This window comes from Leucopleurus acutus (assembly GCF_964270905.1).
Source record: "Leucopleurus acutus genome assembly, chromosome: 7".
Taxonomy (NCBI): Eukaryota; Metazoa; Chordata; class Mammalia; order Artiodactyla; family Delphinidae; genus Leucopleurus; species Leucopleurus acutus.
In genome coordinates, this window is record NC_139150.1 from 33,678,805 (window position 1) to 33,704,947 (window position 26,143).

At 48.0% G+C, this 26,143-nt stretch overlaps 1 protein-coding gene across 1 annotated transcript in view; it reads left to right on the plus strand.

Annotated features, from left to right (window-relative positions):
• Positions 1 to 536: 536 nt before the first annotated feature.
• CORO2A (coronin 2A) overlaps positions 537 to 26,143 on the plus strand; it is a gene marked incomplete at both ends in the record, with an annotated part of 26,540 nt that continues 933 nt past the window's right edge. The window contains 10 exons of the mRNA XM_082842239.1: positions 537 to 737; positions 16,732 to 16,848; positions 19,215 to 19,364; positions 20,590 to 20,769; positions 21,505 to 21,621; positions 22,219 to 22,323; positions 23,031 to 23,127; positions 24,051 to 24,163; positions 24,505 to 24,595; positions 25,486 to 25,760. Coding sequence (XP_082698365.1) covers positions 537 to 737; positions 16,732 to 16,848; positions 19,215 to 19,364; positions 20,590 to 20,769; positions 21,505 to 21,621; positions 22,219 to 22,323; positions 23,031 to 23,127; positions 24,051 to 24,163; positions 24,505 to 24,595; positions 25,486 to 25,760 — 1,446 coding nt within the window. The remainder of the gene's footprint in view (positions 738 to 16,731; positions 16,849 to 19,214; positions 19,365 to 20,589; positions 20,770 to 21,504; positions 21,622 to 22,218; positions 22,324 to 23,030; positions 23,128 to 24,050; positions 24,164 to 24,504; positions 24,596 to 25,485; positions 25,761 to 26,143) is intronic.

Sequence of the window (26,143 nt, forward strand, 5' to 3'; positions counted from 1 at the left end):
TGCTGTTGAGCAAGGGATCTTAGTGTATCATCTCATTTCATCCTCATGACAAGTCTATGAGACAGATACTTTCTTTATCCTCATTTTACAGATGAGGAAACTGAGACTTCAGAATTTAAGTCATTTGCCCACCCAGCTGGCAAGCACAGAGCTGGATTTGGAGCCTGGGCAGGCTGGCTCCAGAGGACACGATATTTCCCACTTAGCTGGGTGGGGAGGCTGGCCTGTCTGGTGAAGTGCTGGATAGGGGAGGGAACGGAGGGAGTTCTCTCTACAGTTTTTCTGCCTTTTTGTTTTCGCACACGAAGGAATGAAAAGCAAACAGGTGAGCAGTAGTTGTACGCCATCTCACCAGGTCCCTGGAAGTAGCCACAATTATAGCCTGTTCACCTGGGTGCCCTTCATAGCACGTCACTGTCATAGAACTGACCGCTGTCCTGGTCCTGCCCTCTTATGTCCTCTCCAGGTGAGACTCCGTGTGTCCTGCTGTCAGGTTGTGAGCCTCACAGCCCTTCTGTCCCATTTGTCTCCTGCAGATGTCATGGCACCCCCAGTACCGGAGCTCCAAGTTCCGCCATGTCTTTGGCAAACCAGCCAGCAAGGAGAACTGCTACGACTCCGTGCCCATCACCCGCAGCGTCCACGACAATCATTTCTGTGCTGTGAACCCCCACTTCATTGCAGTTGTGACTGAGTGTGCTGGTGGGGGGGCCTTCCTCGTCATCCCCTTGCACCAGGTAAGGATGCCTGCTAAGCTCAGGCCCAAATAGCTCTCTGGAGGCAGCACGGGACAGAGGGAGAGTAGAAAGAGCCTCAGTTTTGGTTCCATATGTGAGTTCAAGTCCTAGCCCTGCCTGTTACCAGCCATGTGACCATGAATAAGTCATTTCACCCCTTTGAGTCTTGGTTTTCTCATTGAAAAAGTATACCTCTCCTGGGATTTCAGCTTCTAGCAGTTGTTTAGGACTCCTAGGACCTCCCCTCCACCCCATTGCAACGTAATTCATTCATGAATAACATTTAATTCTTAATGCATTGCTGGGCTCACAAGACATTGGGGAAATCTCCAAAGCCTCCTCCTCTCTCCAAGAAAGGAAAAAAACCTTGAGCCGAAATTTAAGTAGGAGAGGTAAGCAGCAAGTGAACAGGAAGAACAGGCTTGTCCTGTGGCAAAGGTTGACGGTGTAAGTTGGGCCATATGCAATTGCTGATTATTTAACAGTTTTTGACCCCCAGAATGGTGGTTTCATATAGACTAACTTAATAGCAGATCTTTTCAGAATCCTGAGCTTCTGCCTTGAGGTAGAATCTCTGAAGGGGCTAGAGGGATCCGGGCTTGGTAGTGCCTCTGGTTTGCAGCAGAAGCAGATAGAAGGTTTCTCCAGAGGAAAGCATTTCCAATGTGAACAGGATTCCCACAGATTAAGATCAGGGAAATTCATAAACTGAGAACACCAAGCATGTAAGCCCCCATGAGTAAGCATCCACTGAAAGAACAAACAACAGACTTAGAACCCCTTTTAGTTAAAATCACAAATATAAATTGGAATCTCGTAGATCAGGTTTTCTGATCCCAATGCAATTGAGTTAGAAGTCAATAACAAAAGATAAATTTTAAATGCCCATTCATTTAGAAATGTAAAAATACTTGGAAATGAATGAGAATGAAATACATCACAAAACTTATGGGATGCAGGGAAAGTGGTGCTTCAAGGGAAATTTATAGCTCTAATGCTTATATTAGGTGTAAAATTAACAACTAAACATTCAACCTGAGAAGTTAGAAAAAGGACAACAGAGTAAACCCAAAGAAAGTTTGAGGAAGGGGGTATTAAAGATCAGAAATCAGTGAAAAGAGCATCAAAGATCGATTAAAGAGGATCAGAAGAGCCAAGGGCTTCCCTGGTGGCACAGTGGTTGAGAGTCCACCTGCCGATGCAGGGGACACGGGTTTGTGCCCCGGTCCGGGAGGATCCCACATGCCGCGGAGCTGCTGGGCCCGTGAGCCATGGCCGCTGAGCCTGCGCGTCGGGAGCCTGTGCTCCGCAACGGGAGAGACCACAACAGTGAGAGGCCCGCGTACCGCAAAAAAAAAAAAAAAAAAAAAAGAGCCAAAAGTTAGTAGTAAATAGTTGGTTCCTAGAACAGACTGATAGACAAACCTCTGGAGAGATGGTCAAGAATAAAAGAGAGAAGGTGCAAATAACTCCAAGAACAAACAAACAAACAAAATGCAATATCAGTAGAGCTTCAAAATATAAGACACTAATCTGAGCAGTTTTATGACAATATATTTGAAAACGTTGGCAATATGGACAAATTCCTACAAAAAAATATAACTTGTCAGGACCGATTCAAGTAGAAATAGAAAGCCTGAATGGTCCTTTAACTATTTTAAAAATTGCGTAATAAAAATCTCTCTTAAAGAAAACAGAAGAAAGAAGAGGCAGCCATAGAGTGAGAAAAGATATTGGCACAGTAATCATGACAAAGAGCTCATTTCCTGAGTGTATAAAATGGACTAGGGGAAAAAAAAAATGAACAGGTATCTCATAGCAGAGAAAATCCAAACGGTTACTAAACATTTGAAAACGTGCTCAACCTCGTTAATAAACCACAGTGAGATACCACTGCGACCCACCAGATTGGCAAAAATATAAAATCTAATAATAGTGAGTGATGAAGAGGCCACGGAGCCCTCTGAACTCTCAGGCACTTCTGGGGGCAGGGTAAACCGGCACACGTGTGTTGGAACAAAGTGTGACAGTTTCTATTAAAGAGGAAAATGCACAGACTTGGAGATTCCACTCCAAGGTGTTTACCATGCAGAACTGTGTGCTTATGTCACCAGAGCACAAATGCAAGAATATGCATGGGAGCATTGTTCGTGTTATCAATAAACTGCAAAAACCCAAATGTCCAGGAATTGAATATATAAATTACGGTATATCCATAGTGTGGAATATACACAATTATGAAAAGGATCAAAATATAAACACATACCACCACATGGATGAATCATAAAGACAGTGTCAAGGGAAGAAACCAAATAAATTACAACGTCACTACCTAAAGTTAAAAACAGACTAAATTAACCTATACTTTAAGGGATGCATAAGTAGGTACAAAAATCTTAAAGAAGAGCAAGCAGGGGAGGATAGCCAGGATAATAGTCACCTACTGGGGGAGGGAGGGAGTTATGATTGGAAAGTATTCCATAGCAGGGAGTCTTCTTTGTGCTAGTAATAGTTCATGGCAGTTATATGTTTAAATTTATTTTCCAACAATTCATTAAGCTGAACATTTACATTTTATGTACTTTTTTAAATTATATTTTACACACACACATAAGGATGACACTAGGTCCATGTGGTTTTACAGGCAATTTCTATGTAACTTTCAAGGAACTGATTATTCCAATCTTTTATAAACATTTTCAGAAAATAGGAAAAGAGGGACTGCTCCCCTTTTGTTCTGAGGCCAGTGTAACCTTGATTCCAAGACCAGACAGGAACAGATCAAGAAAGAAAAATATCACTCAAGAAGATGAATGCAAAATTGTTAGTTAATCAAATCTAGCATTGAATTAAAAAAAGATACATTCTGAGCAAGTTGGATTAATTCCAGAAACTAAGGGTGGTTTGATATTAGTTAACCTATAAATATAGATTATTTGCATTTGATAGAGTACAATACCCATTCATGATAAAAATTCTTTGCAAACTAGGAAAAGGGAATTTCACTAACATATAGGAAACAGAATTGTTTGAACTTTTTGTTTTGAAAGAATCTCAACCCTACAGAAAAGTTGCAAAAATACTTGAATAAATGATTATCCTTGACTTAGATTCACCAATAGTTAACATTCTGCCAAATTTACTTTTATCTTTTTTTATATCTTTCTCTCCATATATGTGTATATAGAATCTAACTCAGGATCATGAATTATGTTGAGTTGTCATATCTCTTAGTCTACTTTATTTCATTATATTGACATTTTAAAGCAGTGAAGGCCCACTGTTTTGTAGGACATTTCTTTTTTGATTGTTTTGTTTTTTGTCTTGTTTTTCGATTTTTAAAATTATTTATTTATTTATTTTTATACAGCAGGTTCTTATTAGTTATCTGTTTTATACATATTGGTATATATATGTCAATCCCAATCTCCCAGTTCATCCCACCACCACCACCACCACTGCCACAGCCCACCCCACCCCCTGCTTTCCCCCCTTGGTGTCCGTACTGTAGGACATTTCTAAAATTGGATTTGTTCCATTGTTTCCTTGTGATTAGATTCATGTTATACATTTTTGGCAAGAGTATTAAACAAGTGATATATCCTCAGTTCATTATTACATCATGTAACACATGATATGAGTTTGTCCCATTATTGGTGATATTGGTGATATTTGTTATCTTTATTAATATGGTGCAGACATCATCATAAAGAAGGAATGTGAGAAACATCCCTTTAGGGAATTCCCTCGTGGTCCAGTGGTTAGAACTCTGCACTTCATTGCCATGGCCTGGGTCCAATCCCTAATCAGGGAGCTAAGATCCCAGGGCATGGCCAAAAAAAACGAAAAACAAAACTTGGCAAGAAGGTGCTGGCGCGCACAGTAAGATTAGAAAAATAACTTAAAGGTATAAGGATTGAAAAGGAAGAGGTAAAACCACATTGTTTACTGATGTGATTGTCTACATAGAAAACCAAAAGAAAGTAGAGTCAAATAATTAGAAAAATGAGTGTTTGGCACTCCGAGACTCATTCTATGAGGCCACCATCACCCTGATACCAAAACCAGACAAAGATACTACAAAAAAAGAAAATTACAGACCAATATCACTGATGAATATAGATGCAAAACTCCTCAACAAAATACTAGCAAACAGAATCCAACAACACATTAAAAGGATCATACATCATGATCAAGTGGGATTTACCCCAGGAATGCAAGGATTCTTCAATATATGCAAATCAGTCAGTGTGATACACCATATTAACAAATTGAAGAATAAAAACCATATGATCATCTCAATAGATGCAAAAAAAGCTTTTGACAAAATTCAACACCCATTTATGATAAAAACTCTCCAGAAAGTGGTCATAGAAGCAAACTACCTCAACATAATAAAGGCCATATATGACAAACCCACAGCAAACATCATTCTCAATGGTGAAAAACTGAAAGCATTTCCTCTAAGATGAGGAACAAGACAAGGATGTCCACTCTCGCCACTATTATTCAACATAGTTTTGGAAGTCCTAGCCACGGCCATCAGAGAAGAAAAAGAAATGAAATGAATACAAATTGGAAAAGTAGAAGTAAAATTCACTGTCTGCAGATAACATGATATTATACATAGAGAATCCTAAAGATGCCACCAGAAAACTATTAGAGCTAATCAATGAATTTGGTATAAAGTTGCAGGATACAAAGTTAATGCACAGAAATCTCTTGCATTCCTATATGCTAACAACGAAAGATCAGAAAGAGAAATAAAGGAAACAATCCCATTCACCACTGCAACAAAAAGAATAAAATACCTAGGAATAAACCTACCTAAGGAGGTAAAAGACCTGTACTCAGAAAACTATAAGACACTGATGAAAGAAATTAAAGATGATACCAACAGATAGAGAGATATACCATGTTCTTGGATTGGAAGAATCAATATTGTGAAAATGACTATACTACCCAAAGCAATCTACAGATTCAATGCAATCCCTATCAAATTACCAGTGACATTTTTTTTACAGAGCTAGAACAAAAAATCTTAAAATTTGTATGGAGGCACAAAAGACCCCAAATAGCCAAAGCAGTCTTGAGGGAAAAAAATGGAGCTGGAGGAATCAGACTCCCTGACTTCAGACTATACTACAAAGCTACAGTAATCAAGACAATATGGTACTGGCACAAAAACAGAAATATAGATCAATGGAACAGGATAGAAAGCCCAGAGATAGACCCAAGCACCTATGGTCAACTAATCTATGACAAAGGAGGCAAGGATATACAATGGAGAAAATACAGTCTCTTCAATATGTGGTGCTGGGAAAACTGGACAGTTACATGTAAAAGAATGAAATTAGAACACTCCCTAACACCATACACAAAAATAAACTCAAAATGGATTAGAGGGCTTCCCTGGTGGCGCAGAGGTTGAGAGTCTGCCTGCCGTTGCAGGGGACACGGGTTCGTGCCCTGGTCCGGGAAGATCCCACATGCCACGGAGCGGCTGGGCCCATGAGCCATGGCCGCTGAGCCTGCGCGTCTGGAGCCTGTGCTCCTCAACGGGAGAGGCCGCAACAGTGAGAGGCCCGCATACCGCAAAAAGAAAAAAAAATGGATTAGAGACCTAAATGTGAGACCAGACACTATAAAACTCTTAGAGGGGCTTCCCTGGTGGTGCAGTGGTTGGGAGTCCGCCTACCGATGCAGGGGACGTGGGTTCGTGCCCCGATCCGGGAGGATCCCACGTGCCGCGGAGCGGCTGGGCCCGTGAGCCATGGCCACTGGGCCTGCACGTCTGGAGCCTGTACTCCGCAATGGGAGAGGCCACAGCGGTGAGAGGCCCGCGTACCGCAAAAAAACAAACAAACAAAAAAAACTCTTAGAGGAAAACATAGGAAGAACACACTTTGACATAAATCACAGCAAGATCTTTTTTGATCCACCTTCTAGAGTAATGGAAATAAAACCAAAAATAAACAAATGGGACCTAATGAAACTTAAAACCTTTTGCAAAGCAAAGGAAACTACAAACAAGACAAAAAGACAACCCTCAGAATGGGAGAAAATATTTGCAAATGAATCAACGGACAAAGGATTAATCTCCAAAATATATAAACAGCTCATGCAGCTCAATATTAAAAAAACAAACAACCCAATCCAAAAATGGGCAGAAGACCTAAATAGACATTTCTCCAAAGAAGACAAACAGATGGTCAAGAAGCACATGAAAAGCTGCTCAACATCATTAATTATTAGAGAAATGCAAATCAAAACTACAATGAGGTATCACCTCATACTAATTAGAATGGGCATCATCAGAAAATCTACAAACAACAAATGCTGGAGAGGGTGTGGAGAAAAGGGAACCCTCTTGCACTGTTGGTGAGAATGTAAACTGATACAGCCACTATGGAGAACAGTATGGAGGTTCCTTAAAAAACTAAAAGTAGAATTACCATATGACCCAGCAATCCCACTACTGAGCATATACCCAGAGAAAACCATAATTCAAAAAGACACATGCACCCCAATGTTCACTGCAGCACTATTTACAATAGCCAGGTCATGGAAGCAACCTAAATGCCCATCAACAGACAAACGGATAAAGAAGTTGTGGTACATATGTACAATGGAATATTACTCAGCCATAAAAAGGAATGAAATTGGGCTTCCCTGGTGGCGCAGTGGTTGAGAGTCCGCCTGCTGATGCAGGGGATGCGGGTTCATGCCCCGGTCCGGGAAGATCCCACATGCCGTGGAGCGGCTGGCCCCGTGAGCCATGGCCACTAAGCCTGCACGTCTGGAGCCTGTGCTCCACAATGGGAGAGGCCACAACAGTGAGAGGCCTGCGTACCGCAAAAAAAAAAGGAACGAAATTGAGTCATTTGTTGAGACGTGGATGGATCTAGAGACTGTCATACAGAGTGAAGTAAGTCAGAAAGAGAAAAATATCATATATTAACACATATATGTGGAACCTAGAAAAATGGTACAGATGAACCAGTTTGCAGGGCAGAAATAGAGACACAGATGTAGAGAACAAACGTAGGGACACCAAGGGGGGAAAGTGGCAGGCGAGGTGGTGGTGGGATGAATTGGGAGATTAGGATTGACATATATACACTAATATGTATAAAATAGATAACTAATAAGAACCTGATGTATAAAATAAAATTAAATTTAAAAATTCCAAAAAAAATGAACAACTAGTGACATCTACAACAACAAGGATGAATCTCAGATGCATCATGCTAAGTAAAAGAAGCTAGACTTAAAAGGGCAAATATGTATGCATCTATTTATGTGACATTCTGGAAAAGGCAAAACTATGGGGATGGAAAACAGACCACTAGTTGCCAGTGGCTGGAGTTGAGGAAGGGTTGGCTACAGAGGGGCGGCAGGAGGTATTTTGGGGGGTGAGGGAACTGTGCCATATCTTGATTGCCAAAATAAACTGTATGCAAAAAAAAAGGAAAATGAGTGTTTGGAAGGTGGCTGGATAAAAAATCAGAATACAAAAATGAATTGCATTTTTACACACCAAGAGTGCTTAGAAAATGTAAATATTTTCAGTAGAATAAGAGAAGTGTGAATACCTAGGAATAAATGAGCAAGACTTACTAGGAAAGGGCTTCCCTGGTGGTACAGTGGTTAAGAATCCGCCTGCCAATGCAGGGGACACAAGTTCGAGCCCTGGTCCAGGAAGATCCCACATGCTGTGGAGCAACTAAGCCCATGTGCCACAACTACTGAGCCTGTGCTCTAGAGCCCGTGAGCCACAACTGCTGAGCCCACATGCCACAACTACTGAAGCCCGCGTGCCTAGAGCCTGTGCTCTGCACCAAGAGAAGCCACCACAGTGAGAAGCCCACGCACTGCAACGAAGAGTAGCCCCCACTCGCCCTAACTAGAGAAAGCCTGCGTGCAGCAACATAGACCCAATGCAGCCAAAAATAAATAAATAAAATAAATTAATTTTTTAAATAAAGACTTACTAGAAGAAAATTACATAGGATCATTGAAAGACTAATATTGAAGATGCCCTAAGTAAATGGAGATATGTACCATGTTCATGAATAGCCACTTTTTATCCCTCCCCCAAATGTCCACAGCATTCTCCTTTTTATGACATATTCTACAACACATTCCTTTCTTAGGATATCATGCCCTGAGTACTTTGAATTAGAGTCATTTGTGTTTTTCTGGTAGCACCTCCTAATGTACTTGCAATGGGGGGTAAGGGGGGAAGAACTAGTACTTTGCTTACCCATATATCACCTTTTGGGCACACACAGTTGGCGCTTATAAATTTTCATCAATTGAACAAATCTGTTCTCCATTTCTATACTTTTGCCATTTTAAGAATGTCATACAAATAGAACCATACAGTATGTAGCCTTTTGCACTTGACTTCTTTTACTCAGTACAATTCTCTGGAGATTCATCGAGGTTGTTGTGTGTATCAACTGCTCATTCTTTTTTATTGCTGAGTAGTATTCTGTGGTGTGGTTGCACACAGTTTGTCGAACCATTCGCTCTTGAAGGCCATCTGGACTGTTTCCAGTTTGGAGCTGTTAGGAATGAAGCTGCTATAAACACTTGTGTACGGGTTTCTTTTTATTTCTTTTTTAAATATTATTTGAATTTATTGTATCATGAATATCACTAACAAAACATCAGAGGGGAGAAGGAAGAGAATTTATACCTAAAAGGAATCAATTCAAGAAGTAGAATAAACATAGCAATATAAAAATATTAATTAGAAACCATACTTCAATATACAGGAATGGTCTCTTGTGGAACTGAAGTTTCATTTGTGTGTACAGGTTTCTGTGTGAACATAAATAAGTTCATTTTTCTGGGATAAATGCCTAGGAGTGCAATCTCCCTGGATCATAAAGTAGTTACATGTTCAGTTTTATAAGAAACTGCCAGGATATTTTCACAAATATTTTTATAGCATAAGCAAAATATTACATGGAACATACTTCTAAAAAGTTCTTTGCTGTTTATCTGAAATTCAAATTTTACTAGGTATCCTCTATTTTTATTTGCTAAATCTGGCATCTCTATTCCCAGGTGATGCCAGTGCTGCTGGTTTACAAACTACATTTTCAGCAGCTAGGCTCTATTCTAGTTCTTTTTTTTTTTTTTTATTCTAGTTCTCTTTTATCATTAGGAAAAACTTTCAAACCCAAGGTAGGTTAAAAACATCTAATGAACTCTTCATACTCAGATTCTAGAATCTTGAAGACTTTGCCACTCTTGCTTCATCCATCCCCTTTTTTCCCCTGAAGTTTTGTTTGTTTGTTTTTAAAATTTTTTTTTTTGATGTGGACCATTTTTAAAGTCCTTATTGAGTTTGTTACAATAGTGCTTCTGTTTTATGTTTTGGTTTTTTTGGCTGTGAGGCATGCGGGATCTCAGCTCCCCGACCAGGGATCAGACCTGCACCCCCTGCATTGAAAGGCGAAGTCTTAATCACTGGACCATCAGGGAAGTCCCCTCTGAAGTTTTTTTTTAAAGCAAATCCTGGACAGTTTGTCATTTTACCCCCACAAAGTTCAGTTTGCAATTCTAAAACATAGTAACATTTTCTGACATATCCACAATGCTAGGATCACAGCATCAACAATATCTCCTGTGCCAACCAATCGCCTGTTAGGTAAAAATGCCTTTGACTGCCTCATGAGTGCCTCTTTGCACCTGGTTTGTTTGAATTAGGATCAAGAAAGGTCCACGCATTGCATTTGGTTGGCATTTTCTTAAGTAACCACATCCAGTGTGACGGAACAGGGGGGAGAGGCTGAGAGAGGGAAAGGACACACATGCTGGTCCCATCGTGCAGTGCTTACCTGGGCAGATAGGCCTGCGGGCCCTTTTTCATGTAGTCAGCGGGGACAGGGCTTATGCTCTGCCTTTATTAGCTCATTTTCTAGGAAGTATTGCTCCATCGTACAGATGAGAATGCTGAGGCTCAGGGAGCTGACTGCCTGAAGGACCCTGAGCAGGAAGGGTGAGGACCCAGACCTGGGCATGGTCTTGGGCCCCACTCTCATTCAGCTGACCTGCACTCCTGAGGTTTACCTCTGGTTTACATTGGCTCCTTGTCAGTTACCAGGGATTAAGTCCCATCCGGGCACAGAGAGTGTTAGTAAAGGAAGGAAGGAAGAGACAAGCTAGCTAGTTCCTTATTGGAAAGAAGGATTGGAAGGTGCCTGGCCTCACCACCATGTCCCAGAAGTTATTCTCAGAAGGGCCAGGCTGTCCCAGGTGCTGTCAGGTGTCCCGAGGGGAGTGACTCCGCAGTCCTTTCCTCTTGCACGCTGAGGCCCAGGGTGAGCCCCTTGCAGGGTGGCTCTTGCAGCCTAGGCAACCAAGGGCTGTGCTCTGGGAACAAAGGCACGGTGGGAAGGTCTGGGGACAGGCCCGCCCTGAGCCTGGGGACATGCCAGGTTGGGCTCTGGACCCTGGCGCCCGGCCTACAGCAGACCCACTGCATCAGAGTGGGAGGTGGACTTTGCTGTGAGGTGTGGAGGTCGGGAGGAATGCCAGCAAGAGCAGGCAGAGCCCTGGGGGTGTGCCCTGCAGCATCACTGGGAGTGGACCAGGCCAGAGTCGGGCATGGGCCTGACACATGGCGAACGGGTGCCTGGGAGCAGGGGTTAGGGGAGCACTTCACTGCTGTGCTCTTAGAGGCCAGCTGGACCCTTCTTAAAGCCTATGTCAGACCATGTCACTCCCTTGCCTAAACACCTCCCAGGACCCCCCATTGCCTGCACACAAAGTCCTGACTTGCTCATCAAAATCCTTCATCCCCATCCCAGCTGACGTTTTGAACCTTAGAGCCTTCCACAGCATACACCTGTCCCCTCCACACTCAGGTTCCCCTTCTAGAAATGCAGGATATAGGCTAGTCGATTTTACTTTTTTATTTGGGGGGAAAGTCTCTTCCAGTTCTAGGGGTCTATTAAGCCTGGAAAAGAACATGTTCAAGGAATGGGTCCTCTGCCTTCAAATATCAAGGAGCTGGCCTTGGGGCCGGGGGAGTGGGATGGGAGTGGGGGTATCTATGGGGTCCCGAAAGACAGAGCTAGAACCAGAAATGGAGAGTGAGGGGAGCAGGGAGGGCCACAGGGACGCTACACCAGGCTCCTAGTAAGAAGCGCTTTCTCACAGTTCAGCAAGGTCTAAAAGTGGAATAAACCAGCTAGGGAGGAAGTGAGCTTCCCATCTCTGGAGGTAACCAAGCAGGGTTACCAGATAGCCTCTGCAGTTCATCACTTCCAGCCCTGGGTGTGGGGTTCTATGGTGAACATTCCCCATGCTCATCTGTGTATGTGAGGGGAGGGCTGATGAATGACGCTCTGCCCTAAAGCTTCCTGGGAACATGATTTGCATTTTAGCAGCACGTGTGTTCGCAGGATTAGGGAACACTCCTGTCATCTTTCCCCTGCTCAACTGTCTCTTCTGGGGAGCCCTCTGGCTAAGTCTCACCCCCTCTAGTTAGGACATGACTCATCTGTCCACTTGTCCATCTCTCCATGGGCATCTCTCTCTGTGCAGGGTGACTGTCTCCATGCCCACAGCCTCTCCCCTCTTCTCTGACCTCCTCTACTGTCCTACCCATCAATGTACCTTCCCTGCTGTCTGCTTTAGCATCCTCTCTGCTTAAAACCTACCTAAGGCCCAGCCTTTCTGACTTGAAATGCCTCCCCTTCACCATAGCCTGGTCAAAGTCTCCCTTTCTTTAAGGCCCAATTGAAAGGTCTCCTCCTCCAGGAAGCCTTCTTTGATTAATCCCCCCAGGGCCTTTCTTCTGCCTCTGTTTCTCTCTGTGAGCCCTGAGTACACTACATCCTTTCACCTCCACGGATTGGAGGCTCCTGCAGGGCATGGACCATGAGTAATTCACCTTTTGCCACCACTTGCACGCGTCATAGGACCTGGCACATAGTAGGTCCTCAGTGAAATGCCTCCATGATGCTGATGATACCTATGGTGTGAGGATAGCAAGAGGCAGACCAAGAATGAGAGGAAGCTTTCCCAGTTCTCATGGTTCTGCCGTGGATGGAGTGGCTCTGATGGTCAACCCTTCCGATCTCCAGCTTCTGCATTATCAATGGGGCTTTTTGCACTACTTCCTGGGGTGGTTGGAGGTAAATCAAATAATATTAGCAGAGCCCCTAACACAGGGCCTGGCACATAAATGACTCCCTAAATTATGATTCCTGAAGAAAATACTTGCAAACCTGTTCCTTATAGATGTGATAATGTGCTTGAGTCTGTCAGTGGGAATAGCATCAAGACATCAATTTATTCACTGAGGGCCCCCTGGAGCCATTGCCCATCAGTTGTGTAGGAAGTGATAGGAGCCTCCCATGGAAGCTTGGCCTCACACTAAGTACACCCCTGGGCCCCTCTGAAACATACTGAGCAGCAATAAAACTGGGTAATTGTGATTAATTATTATCACAATTAATAAATGTGTGAGTTCTGATGAACTTAAACTGGTGAATTTCCTGACAGCTTACCATGTACCAGGCAGAGTCTTTTTCTTTTTTTTTTTTCTTTTTTTCATTTGGCCGTGCTGCGCGGATCTTAGTTCCCCGACCAGGGATCGAACCCAGGCCCCAGCAGTGAAAGCGCTGAGTCCTAACCACTGGACCGCCAGGGATTCCTGAGGCAGAGTCTTAAGCACTTTATGTGTAGGAACTCATTTAATCCTCATACCCACCCTATGAGATTCTACTACTGTTGCCATTTTGTAGATGAAGAAACTGAGGCACAGAGAGCTGAGGTCACTTGCCCCAGATCACACAGCAGTAAGTGCTGTAGCAGGGATTCAAACCCAGGAAGCCAGATCAGCCTGCCTGCCTAACCTCTTCTACACTGTGCAGCCTACTTCTGCCTCCCATGTCCACCTGGGCTGTGGGGAGGGTCTCCCGAGGCCATGACTCTGATGCTGTTCTGGGGACAGCCGGCTCCCTGTGAGCCCTAGAGGTCACAACAATAGCCCTACAGCCTCTCCCATCCTGGCAACTGAGGTCCTCCACCCACCTGGCTCTGCCTTATGGGTCCTACAGTCCCATTCACTCCGTCTGCCCCAGGGCGGCCCCTCAGAGACTCAGAGGTGGCGTCTCTCCAGGCTGAGCAGCTGCCTGGGGTCTACAAGGAGGGCGGGTGTATCTCCTCTGATTTAGAGCCTGCACCCCCGTAAATCAGAGGCCTGTCCCTGGCTGACTGGTGGCCTAATGGGCTGAAAGGCAGCAGTGGCCTCCTAATTATAAATGTCCCTGCCCTGACAGGGCTTTTAGCAGCCCGGTCAATAGCCCATCAGACTGGCTAATGTCTGTTAATGTCAGCCCTCCACACAAACCCTTTTAGACACAGAGCCTGCCAGCCTCTGGGGAGGAGCAGCCATCCCTTGCTTGCTGAGAAGGAAGAGAAGCTGTGTGGGGCTGGGGCCTCTGCTCTTAGAGGCCTGGGAGGAGCACCCATCAGAGCCAGGCATGGCTCTCAGGCACCCCCAGGTCTGAGGCAGACAATGTACAGAGGCTCCCTTCCCTGCCCAGGGGCTCATTTTCTCTATCCATGGAGGAGCCAGACCCATCCAAAAGAAATGGAACTTTTGCTCACCTCCTCACACATCATTATCAAATGACACAAGTCCAAAGCCTTTCCTTTATTTTCTCTCTCTCTCTCTCTGAATGTGTATGTGAAAGTATTCTTTTTTCTGAACCCTTTGAGGGTAAGTTACATACATCTTTGCTCTTTATCCCTAAATACTTGTGTGTTTCCTAAAAATAGGAATATTCTCTTAGGTAACCGCAGGCAGGACATTGTCAAATTCACTCAGTTTAACGTTGCAACAATACTTTAATCTACCATTCACATTCCAGTTTGTCAAATAATGTGCTTTATAGCGTTCCCCCTCCAGGAAGGGATCCAGTCTAGGGTGAGGTTTCTGAGACTCTTTCCCGAGGGGCAAGATCGGAATTGGGCAGAGTACTTCTGAAGGGGAGCCCGGGACCACAGCCTGTTTGCAGAGCTACTGAGATGCATGCATAAAACCGCCGTGAACCAGAGTCTCGGTTGTCTGTCCTCTAGTTTTCCAGGGGTGAACAGGGGTGTCCTGTGTCTGTTCTCACAGCAGCTCCCTGCTTTGCTGCCCTAGTAAGCAAGGCCAGGGACCATCACTGGTCTTTGCTTCATCTCCCTTGGGCACGGTCTCAGGACATCCCACAAGAGTGCAGTGGTCTCTGCAGAGTTCGGGAGGTGAGGGAAGGAGAGACCGTGGGTATTCCCTGAGCTCACTCTGTTCTTCAAAATTAATTTTTAAATATCATGAGACAGTTAGTTCTGTGAAGTCAAGTACTACGTCTTATGTTCACCCAGCACCTCGCATAGGGCCCGTCCCCTAGGTTCCTCGTAAAGATGTGGTGAATGGGTGGGTGTTGGCCAGTTTTCTTCTCCACTTTCTCCCTCACTTAGATATAAAAGTGGAGCCTTCCGGTGGGTGGGCTGCAGAACCTGAGGCTGGCTAGTGGATGTGGCGGTGCCTGCGTTGGCAGGCAGAGGGCCTGGTCCTGGTCCCTGTCCTGCCAGGGCAGTGCAGTGTGGTGTGTAAAATGTGTGTGTTGGTCCCTGCCAGCTGCTGGTTTCTGTGGCTGAACTGGTGTAGTTGTCCCATGGCCCAGGAAATCTCAGCTTCAGGGCTGTGTAGCCTGAGCTGTGAAAACTGTGTGTCCTCCTATCACCTGGACAGGAATTCTCAGCAGGAAAGAGAGGAAGGGAAGAAAATGCTCTTTCTTTTTAATTGAAGTATAACTCACATACCACAAAATTCACCACTTAAGTGTACAATTCAATGAGTTTTAGATGTTCACGTGGTTGTGTAACCATCACCCCTAATTTGAAAATGATTTTATCACCCCCAGAAACCCCACACCCATTAGCAGTCACTCCCCATTGCCCCTCCCCCCAGCCCTAGGCAACCACTGCTCTGCTTTCAGTCTTTATGGGTTTACCCATTCTGGATCCCACCGCCCACCCCTGTCCCCCCACTGCATGGCATGTGGGATCCTAGTTGCCTAGCCAGGGATTGAACCCAGGCTCTCGGCAGTGAAAGCGCTGAGTCCTAACCACTGGACCGCCAGGGAATTCCCCCTATTCTGGACTTTTTTTTTTCATATCATTATTCAGGGTTCTGAATTCCAGGTACCAGGGGGTGTGTTCATTTGCTCAAGCAGTGAAACTACATCCGGTACATCATCTAGTGGAATCATGCGGTATGTGGCCTTTTATGTCTGGCTTCTTCCACTTAGCATGATGTTTTCAAGGTTCACCCACGTCAAGGCATGTGTCAGTACTTCATTCCCTTTTTTTGACTGAATAATATTTCATCGTGCGAATATACTGCATTTCAGATATCCATTTATCCGTTGATGGACATGTGGATTGTTTCCACCTTTTGGCTATTATGAATAATGCTGCTGTGAACATTGGTGTGCAAGTCTTTTTGTAGACCTATGTTTTTACTTCTCTTGAGGCTATACCTAGGAGTAGAATTACGGGGTCATGTACTAACTCTGTGTAACCTTTTGAGGAGCTGCCAGACTGTTTTCCACAGTGGCTGCACCATTTTTGCATTCCCATCAGCAGTATATGAAGGGAAACGTCCTTTTACTGAACACCTACCATGTGCTAGGCACTGTGCTATACCCTTCCCACACCTCGTCTCCTATGATCCTCACATGAACGCTCTGAAATACCTATCATCGCCTCTATTTTACTGAGGAGGATACTGAGGCTCAGAGAAGGGCCGTGACTCCCCCAGGATCACACAGGGGTTAGCGGTAAGTCCTAGATTCACTCCCAGTTCTGCCCCGTACGTTTTCTTGTCTACTCGGTGATTGCTGCCCGAGGGACCCTCCAGGTGCTAAAGTGGAATTAGCCCCCTCCCTCCCCAACCTTCCTGGGTACTGTTTTACAGACGGGAAAGTTGGACCCCCACTACCCAAAGGTCTGCGGGCACAGAGGGAACGTCTTAGATGTCAAATGGAACCCTTTCAATGATTTTGAGATCGCTTCCTGTTCTGAAGATGCCACGGTGAGTGTCAGTGCGTGAGGCGTTTCCCTTTCCCGAGAGGAGTGGGACTGGGGCAGAGGGAGATGGCATGGTGTCTAGACTCAGCTCTGACGTTCCTGATTCCTTCATCCTTCACGAGGTGAGGTCACTGTGTGCGGAGGGGGTAAGTTAGATTGAGGAGGAGAAGCTCTGGGCTCCGTGGGACTCGGGGTACCACCCCTCCTCTCTATGGGTCTCAGTTCCCCCATCTATAAAATGAGCATAATAGCTCCCAACCGTCTAATGAAAATCCAGTGAGATTCATTTCCCAGTGCGAAAGCCCATCTTTTGGGGGAACTGTAAAATGCTGTGAAGGGCATTTTTACTGTGGCCTGAAAATATTGTGCCACATAATCTCATAGACAGTGGGGAGGGAAGATTTAAAAGGATAAGAGTGGGAGCCTTAAATGAACGTGAACACCAAAACCATCCCAAAAGCTTCAGTCCCACCAACTTTTTGAGCCCCTGTTCTGTACCAGGATCACAGTCCCTGACTCCACAATGTTTGGTGTTATTTATAATGTATTCTCTGCCTACTTCTAAAACTCAGCGGGTATGGCTTAAAACAAAAGACACAGATATGATCACATGATTGAAATAAGGATGAAAGTCATAGTTACCCTTTATTGTGAGCCCATTGTGTTCCTGACTCTCATTACACATATCATTTCACTCAGTCTTCCCAGCAACCCCACAAGGTAGGATGTTTTTCTGATGCAGAAGCTGAGGATCTGAGAAATGTGGCAATTTGCCCAAGGTCACACAGTTTGTGGAGGCAGAGCCAGGGTTCCGACTAAGGCCTGATTCCAGAGCCCAATCTTTTTCCACTGAGCTCTTCCACTTCCCTAAAGAGCAGCAGCCACAGATGGAGGAATTTAACTATGGAGGGTTGCAGCTGTTGAATTCCAGGCTTAGCTTGGAGCTGCCTGGCAGCCAAGGCAAAAAAAGGGAATCGCCTCACTGTCTGATCAAAGGAAACAGACCCGTTCATAGAGAGAAGCAGGTAGAAAGTTCTAAGAGGACTTGTGTCATTTTCCATATGAGGGTTGCTGAGGAACATAAAGGACAGTGTCTGCCGATGTGGCTTCACCAAAGGGACAGCTGGGCCCTGTGAGAACTGACCTTGTCTCCAATGAGTGTAGGGCTTCTGACAGGATATCGAGTATCTGACTCTGTGTTCACTCCTGGAATACCTGCCCTTTCAGGCCTGCTTTGAAGGCTCCCTTCAAGGTCTTTATTAAATTCCTAGCTAGCCTCATCACCCGTCCCTTCCCAGTTGCCCCGGGGGCAGGAGGAGTGGACACAACTATTGGGAGTGGCAGGGATGACCCTCTAGCTCTGAGGGATGGTGTCTGTTTCTACCAAACAGGCCTGCCCAGAGTCTGTCCTCCAGCCAGGTCCAGTTCTGTTTGGTAACAGCCCTGACCAGACTCCATCTATCTGGAGCCTGGCACTATTGTGAGGTTGGCTTTCCGTTTTAAATCCAGGATGACCAGGAAATAAATGCTGAATTAAAAGCGAAGTCTACCTGAAAGCCCATAGATCCTAAGAGAAAGAGGACGTACAACCACATAAGGGCCTGAGAGCCCTGCAGGACAATAAGGGACGTTAAGTCAACACCAGCCTGGGCTCTGTCACCCTTTGTAGCATCCTCTGTTCCTCCATTTGTATGCCTCTGTGATGGGGAAATGACTTTCTACCATGTAAGCCCCTTCCATCCTCAACAACACTGCTCTGGAAGGAAGCCCCAGCCCCTCCTCCCAGGCCCTCACTGTGGAATACAGGCCTGTGACCCCATCCAACCCTGCCTTCTGGCCTTTAGTCTTCCTCTTCCGGGCCATCCAAGGGGGCCCCTGTAACGGAAGTGGTTGGGGGTTATCCCTGCCCTGTCCTGCTCCAGAGGCTGCGCTGGCTCCCTGGCTCCCTGAGGAGATAGCATAGACCCTTTCTCCTGGCATTTGAAGCTCTACCCTGAGCCTTGGGGACCAGGAGGGGGTAGAGCACTGTACTTTGAGGGGTATTCTAGGCTGAGAGGCAGGTGTGCTCTGACATTCAGCCTGGGAATCAGGCCTGTGGCCCATCCGCTCACCCACTGCCTCAGATCGCTAAGAATGGCAAAGATTACCAGAAGCCTAGGCTCATCTCCAGCCCCTTTTTGGGCTGGAGGACCTTGGCAAAGCGCCTGTCTCTCTGAGGGGCCCCAGCTGCCTCTCCATTGAGTGAGAGGTAGACACAGAGAGAGCTCCCCCGGACTGTCTGCTGAGCACTGCCAGTTCTGCGGCTCAGGGTCGTGGACGGCCAAGGTGACCCCAGCTAACCCTTCCCTTGGACCGTGTCTTCCCTGACAGATTAAAATCTGGGACATCCCCAAGCAGCTGCTGGCAAAGAACCTCACGGTCTGCAAGAAGGAGCTGGTGGGCCACGCCCGCAGAGTGGGCCTGGTGGAGTGGCACCCCACAGCCGCCAGTATCCTCTTCAGCTCCGGCTATGACTACAAGGTGGGTCTGTGTATTAGTTTCCTAGGGCTACCCTGACATATGACCAAACTTGGTGGGTTAAGACAACAGAAATGTATTCTCACATAGTTCCAGAGGCCAGAAATCCAACATCAAGGTGTTAGGAGAGAGCCATGCTTTCTCCGAAGTCTCTAGGGAAAAGTCCCTCTGCGCCTCTTCTAGGTTCTCGTGGCTCCAAGCATTCCTTGGTTTGTAGCTGCATCAGTCCAGTCCGCCTCTGTCTGCTGCCCTCTTCTCTTGTGTATCTATACATCCCGTCCTCTTCGTACAAGGACACCAGTCATTGCATGTAGGGCCCACCCAAATCCAGTATGACCTCACTGTAACGCATTACACCTGCAAAGACCCTGTTTCCAAATAAGGTCCCATTCTGAGGTCCCAGGTAGATATGAGTTTGGTGGGGGCGGGGGGGTGGTGGAGACACTATTCAATCCATTAGTCTTTCTGGAGGGGATGGGCTGGACCCTGCCCAGAGATGCCTCCCCCTGCTCCATTGATTTCAAAGCTAGCAAGCTGTGGGCCCTGTGGATTGGGAAAATTCACAGTAGAGGAGACCTAGATTCTATTCCCACTCCGTCCCTGACTTGCAGTATGACCTGGGAAAGTCCCTTGTCTTCTCTGGGCCTCAGTTTCTCAGTCTGCACACAAATGGGGTTGATGTGGGATGGGAGTGGTTGACAGGTCCTTTACCCCGTTCTGATCAGAAGTGCTCTATTATCTATTTATGTAGGGTGTGCTACTGCTTATGGTTGTACAGTTTATCTGTACACAACTCCAGGGGCCGCTATTCGCATTATAGACTACGGGAATGGGTTGCCCTGGAGCTGTGCAGTGCACAGCCTGTGTAGCTAAACATGGCAGCCCTTGTTATCTGTGTGGTAGAAACTGTTGCTAATGACTGTTTGAAACCCCCTGGACTATCTGGTCCCCTGGGGTCCTCCCAGCATGGATGTTTCATTGCTCCAAGCAGATGGTGTTTTCTTTTCACTGCCAGATAGCCTGACTCCCCACTTCCCCCTCCTGCCACGTGGCAGCTTCAGCCAGCAGACCCATCCTCCCACCCGAGGCCTCTTGGCCAAACTGCCATCTGTGGCTTCCCTCCCGGGGATACCGTGTTTCACTGCTGCCTGGCTGGCGCGTGACTGTGGAGGCCAGGGCGGGGCTCGGGGGGATGCACTGTGCTCAGAGCCGGCTCTCTGCCATGCAGGTGATGGTCTGGAACCTGGATACAAAGGAGGCTGTAATCATGAGCCCCGTGAAGACAATTAACTGTCACCAAGATGTGATCCTCTCCATGTCCTTCAACACCAACGGCAGCCTGCTGGCCACTACCTGTAAAGACCGCAAGATTCGGGTTCTCGACCCCCGAGCAGGGGCCGTCCTCCAGGTCAGTGCTGGGCTGGGGTCTGGCTTGGGGTCAGAGGAGCAAGGAGTGGAGTGGGCATGGCAGGGTGGGGGAGGTCTGAGAACAGGGCAGTAATGATGTTAATGTTCTGGCCAAGCCTTCATGCGTGTTTATCCCCATCTGTTGGGGGGGTGTAGAATATGTCATACCCATTTTTCAGATGAGAAAACTGAGGCTGAAGAGAGGCTAAGGGACTTGCTCACATTGAAAGCTGGGACTGGAACCTGGTCTAACTCCAAAGCTTGTCATTGTGCCTCACCTCTGTCAGGAGGCATGACATGGGGTCAAGAAACCTCAGGGCACCACTGTTATCCACTGTGTGACCTTAGACAAGCACTTTCTGATCTCTGAGCATCTATTTTCTCATCTGCAACAATGGGCCATTAATCCTTCCTCTGGGAGGGTTAAATGAGATATCCCAGGTGTCAGTGGCCACCCAGCCCTATGCCTTGCATATAGTGGATGCTCAATAATAATCTTTTAGCAAAAACATGGAGCTGGGCCGAAGTTTACTTCTGTCCTAGCTCAGAGAAAGAACTCTCAACAAAAATAGTGGGAGAGACTTTATGTGGATGGGAGAGACCCAGGAAGGCTTCCTGGAGGTGGTGCCTCTGGAAGGATTCTCCAGGCAGAGCTGGGATGAGAAAAGAAGGCATTCCAGGCGGAGCAGCAGCATAAGCAAAGACAGGGTGTCCCTGACCACACATGTCCCTCCAGGAAGCCAGCTATAAGGGGCACCGGGCCAACAAAGTGCTATTTCTGGGGAACCTGAAGAAGCTGCTGTCCACGGGCACATCCCGATGGAACAACCGGCAGATGGCCCTGTGGGACCAGGTGAGTCTCCCAAGCAGCCCCACCAGCGCCCCTCACCAGCGCCACACCTTGTGCATCTTGTTGTTCAAGGAAGGGGAGGGGTCAGGACCCAGGAGAAGCCTCGGCGTGGGGGAGGGGAGGTGGCTGAGTTTGGGATCGGGACTTGGAGGTGGGGGGGAGGGCAGGAGAAGGAAAGGGCCTTCTAGGCGGAGGGAACAGCTGGAGCAAGCCCTTAGAGTGAAATAGGGAGGTGTGTGGGCAAGAGGAGCTGCCTGTTCAAGGTGGGTGGGGGTGGGGATGGGGATGAAGACCAGGCCAAGTAGTATTGATTTCAAGGAGCACTTGGCCGGAGTTCGACAGATCGCTTCCTCTCTGTCTGAATCTCCTTGCATTATAGTAGATATAAAACAGGAGGAGGGGGGCTGGAATGACATCATGTGTATGAGAAATGATTCGTTAAAGGTAAAATGCTAGCAAGGGAAAAGGAGGTGGTCTCTCTCTCTCTCTCTCACACACACACACACACACACACACAGCCCTGTGACAGGAATTCTTAGCACCACCAAGGGGCACTCCATGAGTGACCCATAGGCCCTCCTGGTCTCCCTTCCCTTGCAGGATGACCTCTCTGTGCCTCTCGCAGAGGAGGACCTCGATGGCTCCTCAGGCGTGCTGTTTCCGTTCTATGACTCGGACACCAACATGCTCTACGTGGTGGGGAAGGTCAGTCTGACACGGGAGGGAGGTGGCGGCCTGGTGCCCTTGGGGTACGGGACAGGGGCAGGGACAGGCAGGAGTGGCTAGATACTCTCCCCCTGTGGTGAGCCTCGCCCCTCTCTCACCTTCCTGGCTCCACAAGAACGCCTGGGACCAGGGCTTTGCCAGACACCCTGAGCTAGTCCCTCCCAAGTTCTGGGTCCAGATAAGGAGGGACCAGTCGGTGTTTCCTGTCAGGGGCACCTTCAAATTTGAGGCACAACAGGTCTTCATTGGGTAAGACTATCTTGTACTTGGCATCCCTGGCCCCTACCCACCAATGGCAGGAGCAGCACCCACCTCCCCACCCAGTCATTATGACAGTGACAACCAGAAATGCCCCAGGGGTAAGACCCACTGGACGGTCTCAGGAACCCTACTTCTGACCTTGGTGTGCGGCTCTCAGATGGGAGTGGGGTTCAGGCCTGTGTTCCCAGAGCCTCTGCCTTGGAGGCATCTGTGTGGGCTTTGGGTCATGGTTGTGGGGACTAAGTGTTAAAATGAGGTGCCTTGGTGCCCTGCTGCCTTGGTGACAGTCCTCTGCTCTGCCCTTGTGAGAGGCGGCTCTGCCAGCTCTTCACTCACAGTCCTCTCCAGGTTTCTGCTGTGTGGCAGTGGGGACCAGGTGGGGGGCTGATGGGGCCCGGCTCTGAGCGGTGCCCTCCCCTCCACAGGGAGACGGGAACATCCGCTACTATGAGGTCAGCACCGACAAACCTCACCTGAACTACCTGACCGAGTACCGCTCCTATAATCCACAGAAGGGGATCGGTGAGTGTGGGACACTGAGGCTACTTGGGGCCTGGGGGGACAGGGATGAGTCAGGCCTCGCCCTAGAGGGCCCTTCACTGGGGAGGGAGACAGCGGGTCAACGCTCTGAGTCATGGGAGCTTTAGTTGAGGTATGCGGGAGGTTCTCTGGGAGCACACAGGAAGAAGTCCGGGAGGGCTTACTGGAGGAGGCAAGACTTGAAGAGCCAAAAGGGAAGCAGAGCACAGCATGGGGAGAGGATGAAGGTGTTCTAGCTGAAAGTTAAGCAGTTACAGCAGTAGCAAGGAGTTGGGGAACACTGACCTAAGAGAGGTCCTACTTTTTAAGTGTGTTTAGGGATTCAAGACAAAACAAAACAAAACAGGATGCAACTATATGCCCTCTACAGGAAACCCACTTATATATAAAGACACAGCTAGATTAAAAGTAAAGATGGAGGTACTTCCCTGGCGGTCCAGTGGTTAAGACTCCGTGCTTCCACTGCAGGGGGCACGGGTTCAATCCCTGGTCGGGAAACTAAGATCCCGCAGGCCACGCTGCACGACCAAAAAAAAAAAGTGAAGATGGAGAAAGATAGTATGCTAACACTAATAATCAAAGGAAAGCTGGCATTGCTCTAATAAGAGCATCTGGGTTGGGAGCTATGGGCAGGGTGATGGAGGGCCTTGAGCAGAGCACACTTTCTGTAAAAGTTTAGCTAAAATCCTTGAAGGTAGGGGAGAAAGTCTGAGGATTTCAACCCCATTTCCCCAGCTCGGGACCTGGTCCAATGTAGGACTGTTTGTTAAGGGAAGGAAAGTGGAAAGAGGCTGGTCTCTGTTCACTTCCAGGTGTTCAGCCTGGCTTTGCCACTCACCCTGGGTCCCCGGGGCCCCAGCCCACCCTGAGGAATCTCTTGGCCCTCCTTGGTCATCTCCCCACAGGTGTTATGCCAAAGAGAGGTCTCGACGTGTCCTCCTGTGAGATCTTCCGCTTCTACAAGCTGATTACAACCAAAAGCCTCATTGAGCCCGTATCCATGATTGTACCCCGGCGGGTAAGGGTGGTGTGAGCCGTCTCCGAGGGAGGTAGGGAGGTAGGAGGTAGCCGTCTCCCTCCTGGAGAAGAAGGACCCCGGGACCTGGAGCCTGGAGCCCACGCCCCTGGGGGAGCGACAGGGAGGCTGATGGCCCCTCCTCAAGGGGAAGCCTTTCTCGTGGTCAGCACGCTGTCCCTCCCACCTCTGCTCTTGAGGTGCTCTGTGACGTTGGGCACATCCCTTTGCTCTCTGGGCTTCAGTTTCCTCAACTCATAGGGGTTGGGGGGAGTCTGCACCCCTGGATCTCTAAGGGCCCTCCCCCACCATCCCCGCTCTCACTGTCCTGACTTCTCCTGCAGTCGGAATCCTACCAAGAGGACATCTACCCGCCCACGGCAGGTGCCCAGCCGTCTCTGACGGCCCAGGAGTGGCTCAGTGGGATGAATAAAGGTGAGGAAGGCAGAGAAAAGGCCTCGGCTGAATGTGGGGGACAACGGAGCGTCCAGTGGCCCCAAGTAGCTGAGAGGGGTTTGGCTGGTATTTGTGTCCTCCCGTAACCCCAGAGGACTGGTCCTTGACAGTCGGTTCCCAGTGGTTAGGATGGTCGCATATGGGTCCAGGAAGGGAGGGGCTTGTCCCAAGTGGCTCAGGAAACTCCCTCCGAATCAAGGGATTTTGCTCCAGGGAAAACGTCTTTAAATTCTGGGCTGTGCAGAGTGACTGGAGAGTCTCAGCTGGATGCCCCATGCCCATCCTCCCGCCACCTCTGCAATTACTCTTTGACCCCAGAAACCCTCTAGGCAGCAGCCCCCGCCCGGGCCCTTCTGCCCACTCTGCCTGCCCTGACTCTCCCTCCCTGGCCTGTCAACATAAGGGCCTGCGCAGGGGGAGGCAGTGTGTGCTCCCACCCCTGCTGCAGCCCCCGGAGCTGCCTGCCGCCCCCTCCCTTTTATGTGTAACCCTTAGACAGTCTCGCTCCTTTCTGGGCTCGGCTTCCTCATTGTAGCCGTGTTGCCTGCCTCCCCTGCTTCTTGGGGTGTTGGGAGAATTCATGAACTGGTAGACGGCAGAGTGCAGTGCAGGCGCGAGGGGCCCGCGGTATTCTGGGGCAGTCCCTACAAACCAAGCCTCACTTAGATAATCACACGAGTGTGTATTTGCACTCTGCTTGCCCTGGTCTGTGGGTTTGTGCCTGTCTGTGTGTAGCCATATCGCCCACACGTGTCATGTGTATCTCTGTGTCTCCGTGTGGCTTGTGTGTGTCTGCGTGTGTCAGTGCCCCCCATGCCCACCTGCTCAGGGGCACTCAGTCCTCACCCAGCCCTTTGCTTCCCTCCCAGGGCCAGTCCTGATGTCCCTTAGGCCTGGCTCCGAGCTGCTGAGTCCCCAGCCTCTGCCCCCGGAGAGACCCCCCTCCAAGCCCAGGCCCCACACCTCGCCTCGCCTCTTCAACCAGACAGAAAAGCTGGCTGCAGAAGATGGAAGGAGGCCCCTCTCCCTGCTGGAGGAGAGGGCGCCACGGTGGGTGGCAGAACACAGACTGGAGGAGAAGAAAACTTGGTTCACAAATGGCTTTGACATCTTCGAATGTCCCCCACCAAAGACAGAGAACGAGGTGCGAACGAGGGTGGGGTAGGCCTGCCAAGGGAGGGGAGCAGCTGTGAGCAGCTGGGGGGCGGCAGAAAGTGAGGGGCGAGGAAAATAACCAGCTGTGTGGCCTGGCCTAGCCCCTTAACTCACTTTGCTGATTCACTCACAAACACGTCATGAGCACCATCTGCGTGTCAAGATGGTGGGTTTACTTACAGGTGGTAGGGAACCATCTGTAAAATGCCGAGGGTTTGACTTGGTAGGTAGTAAAGTCCTTTCCACTTCTGATGCTCTAGGATTTTCTGTGCGCTCAGAGTCAACATTTGTTAAGTGCCTACTGTGTGCCAGGCCCTGGGTAGGTAGACACTTCAATATATCATCTGACTGTATTTTCTCAACAGCCCTGGG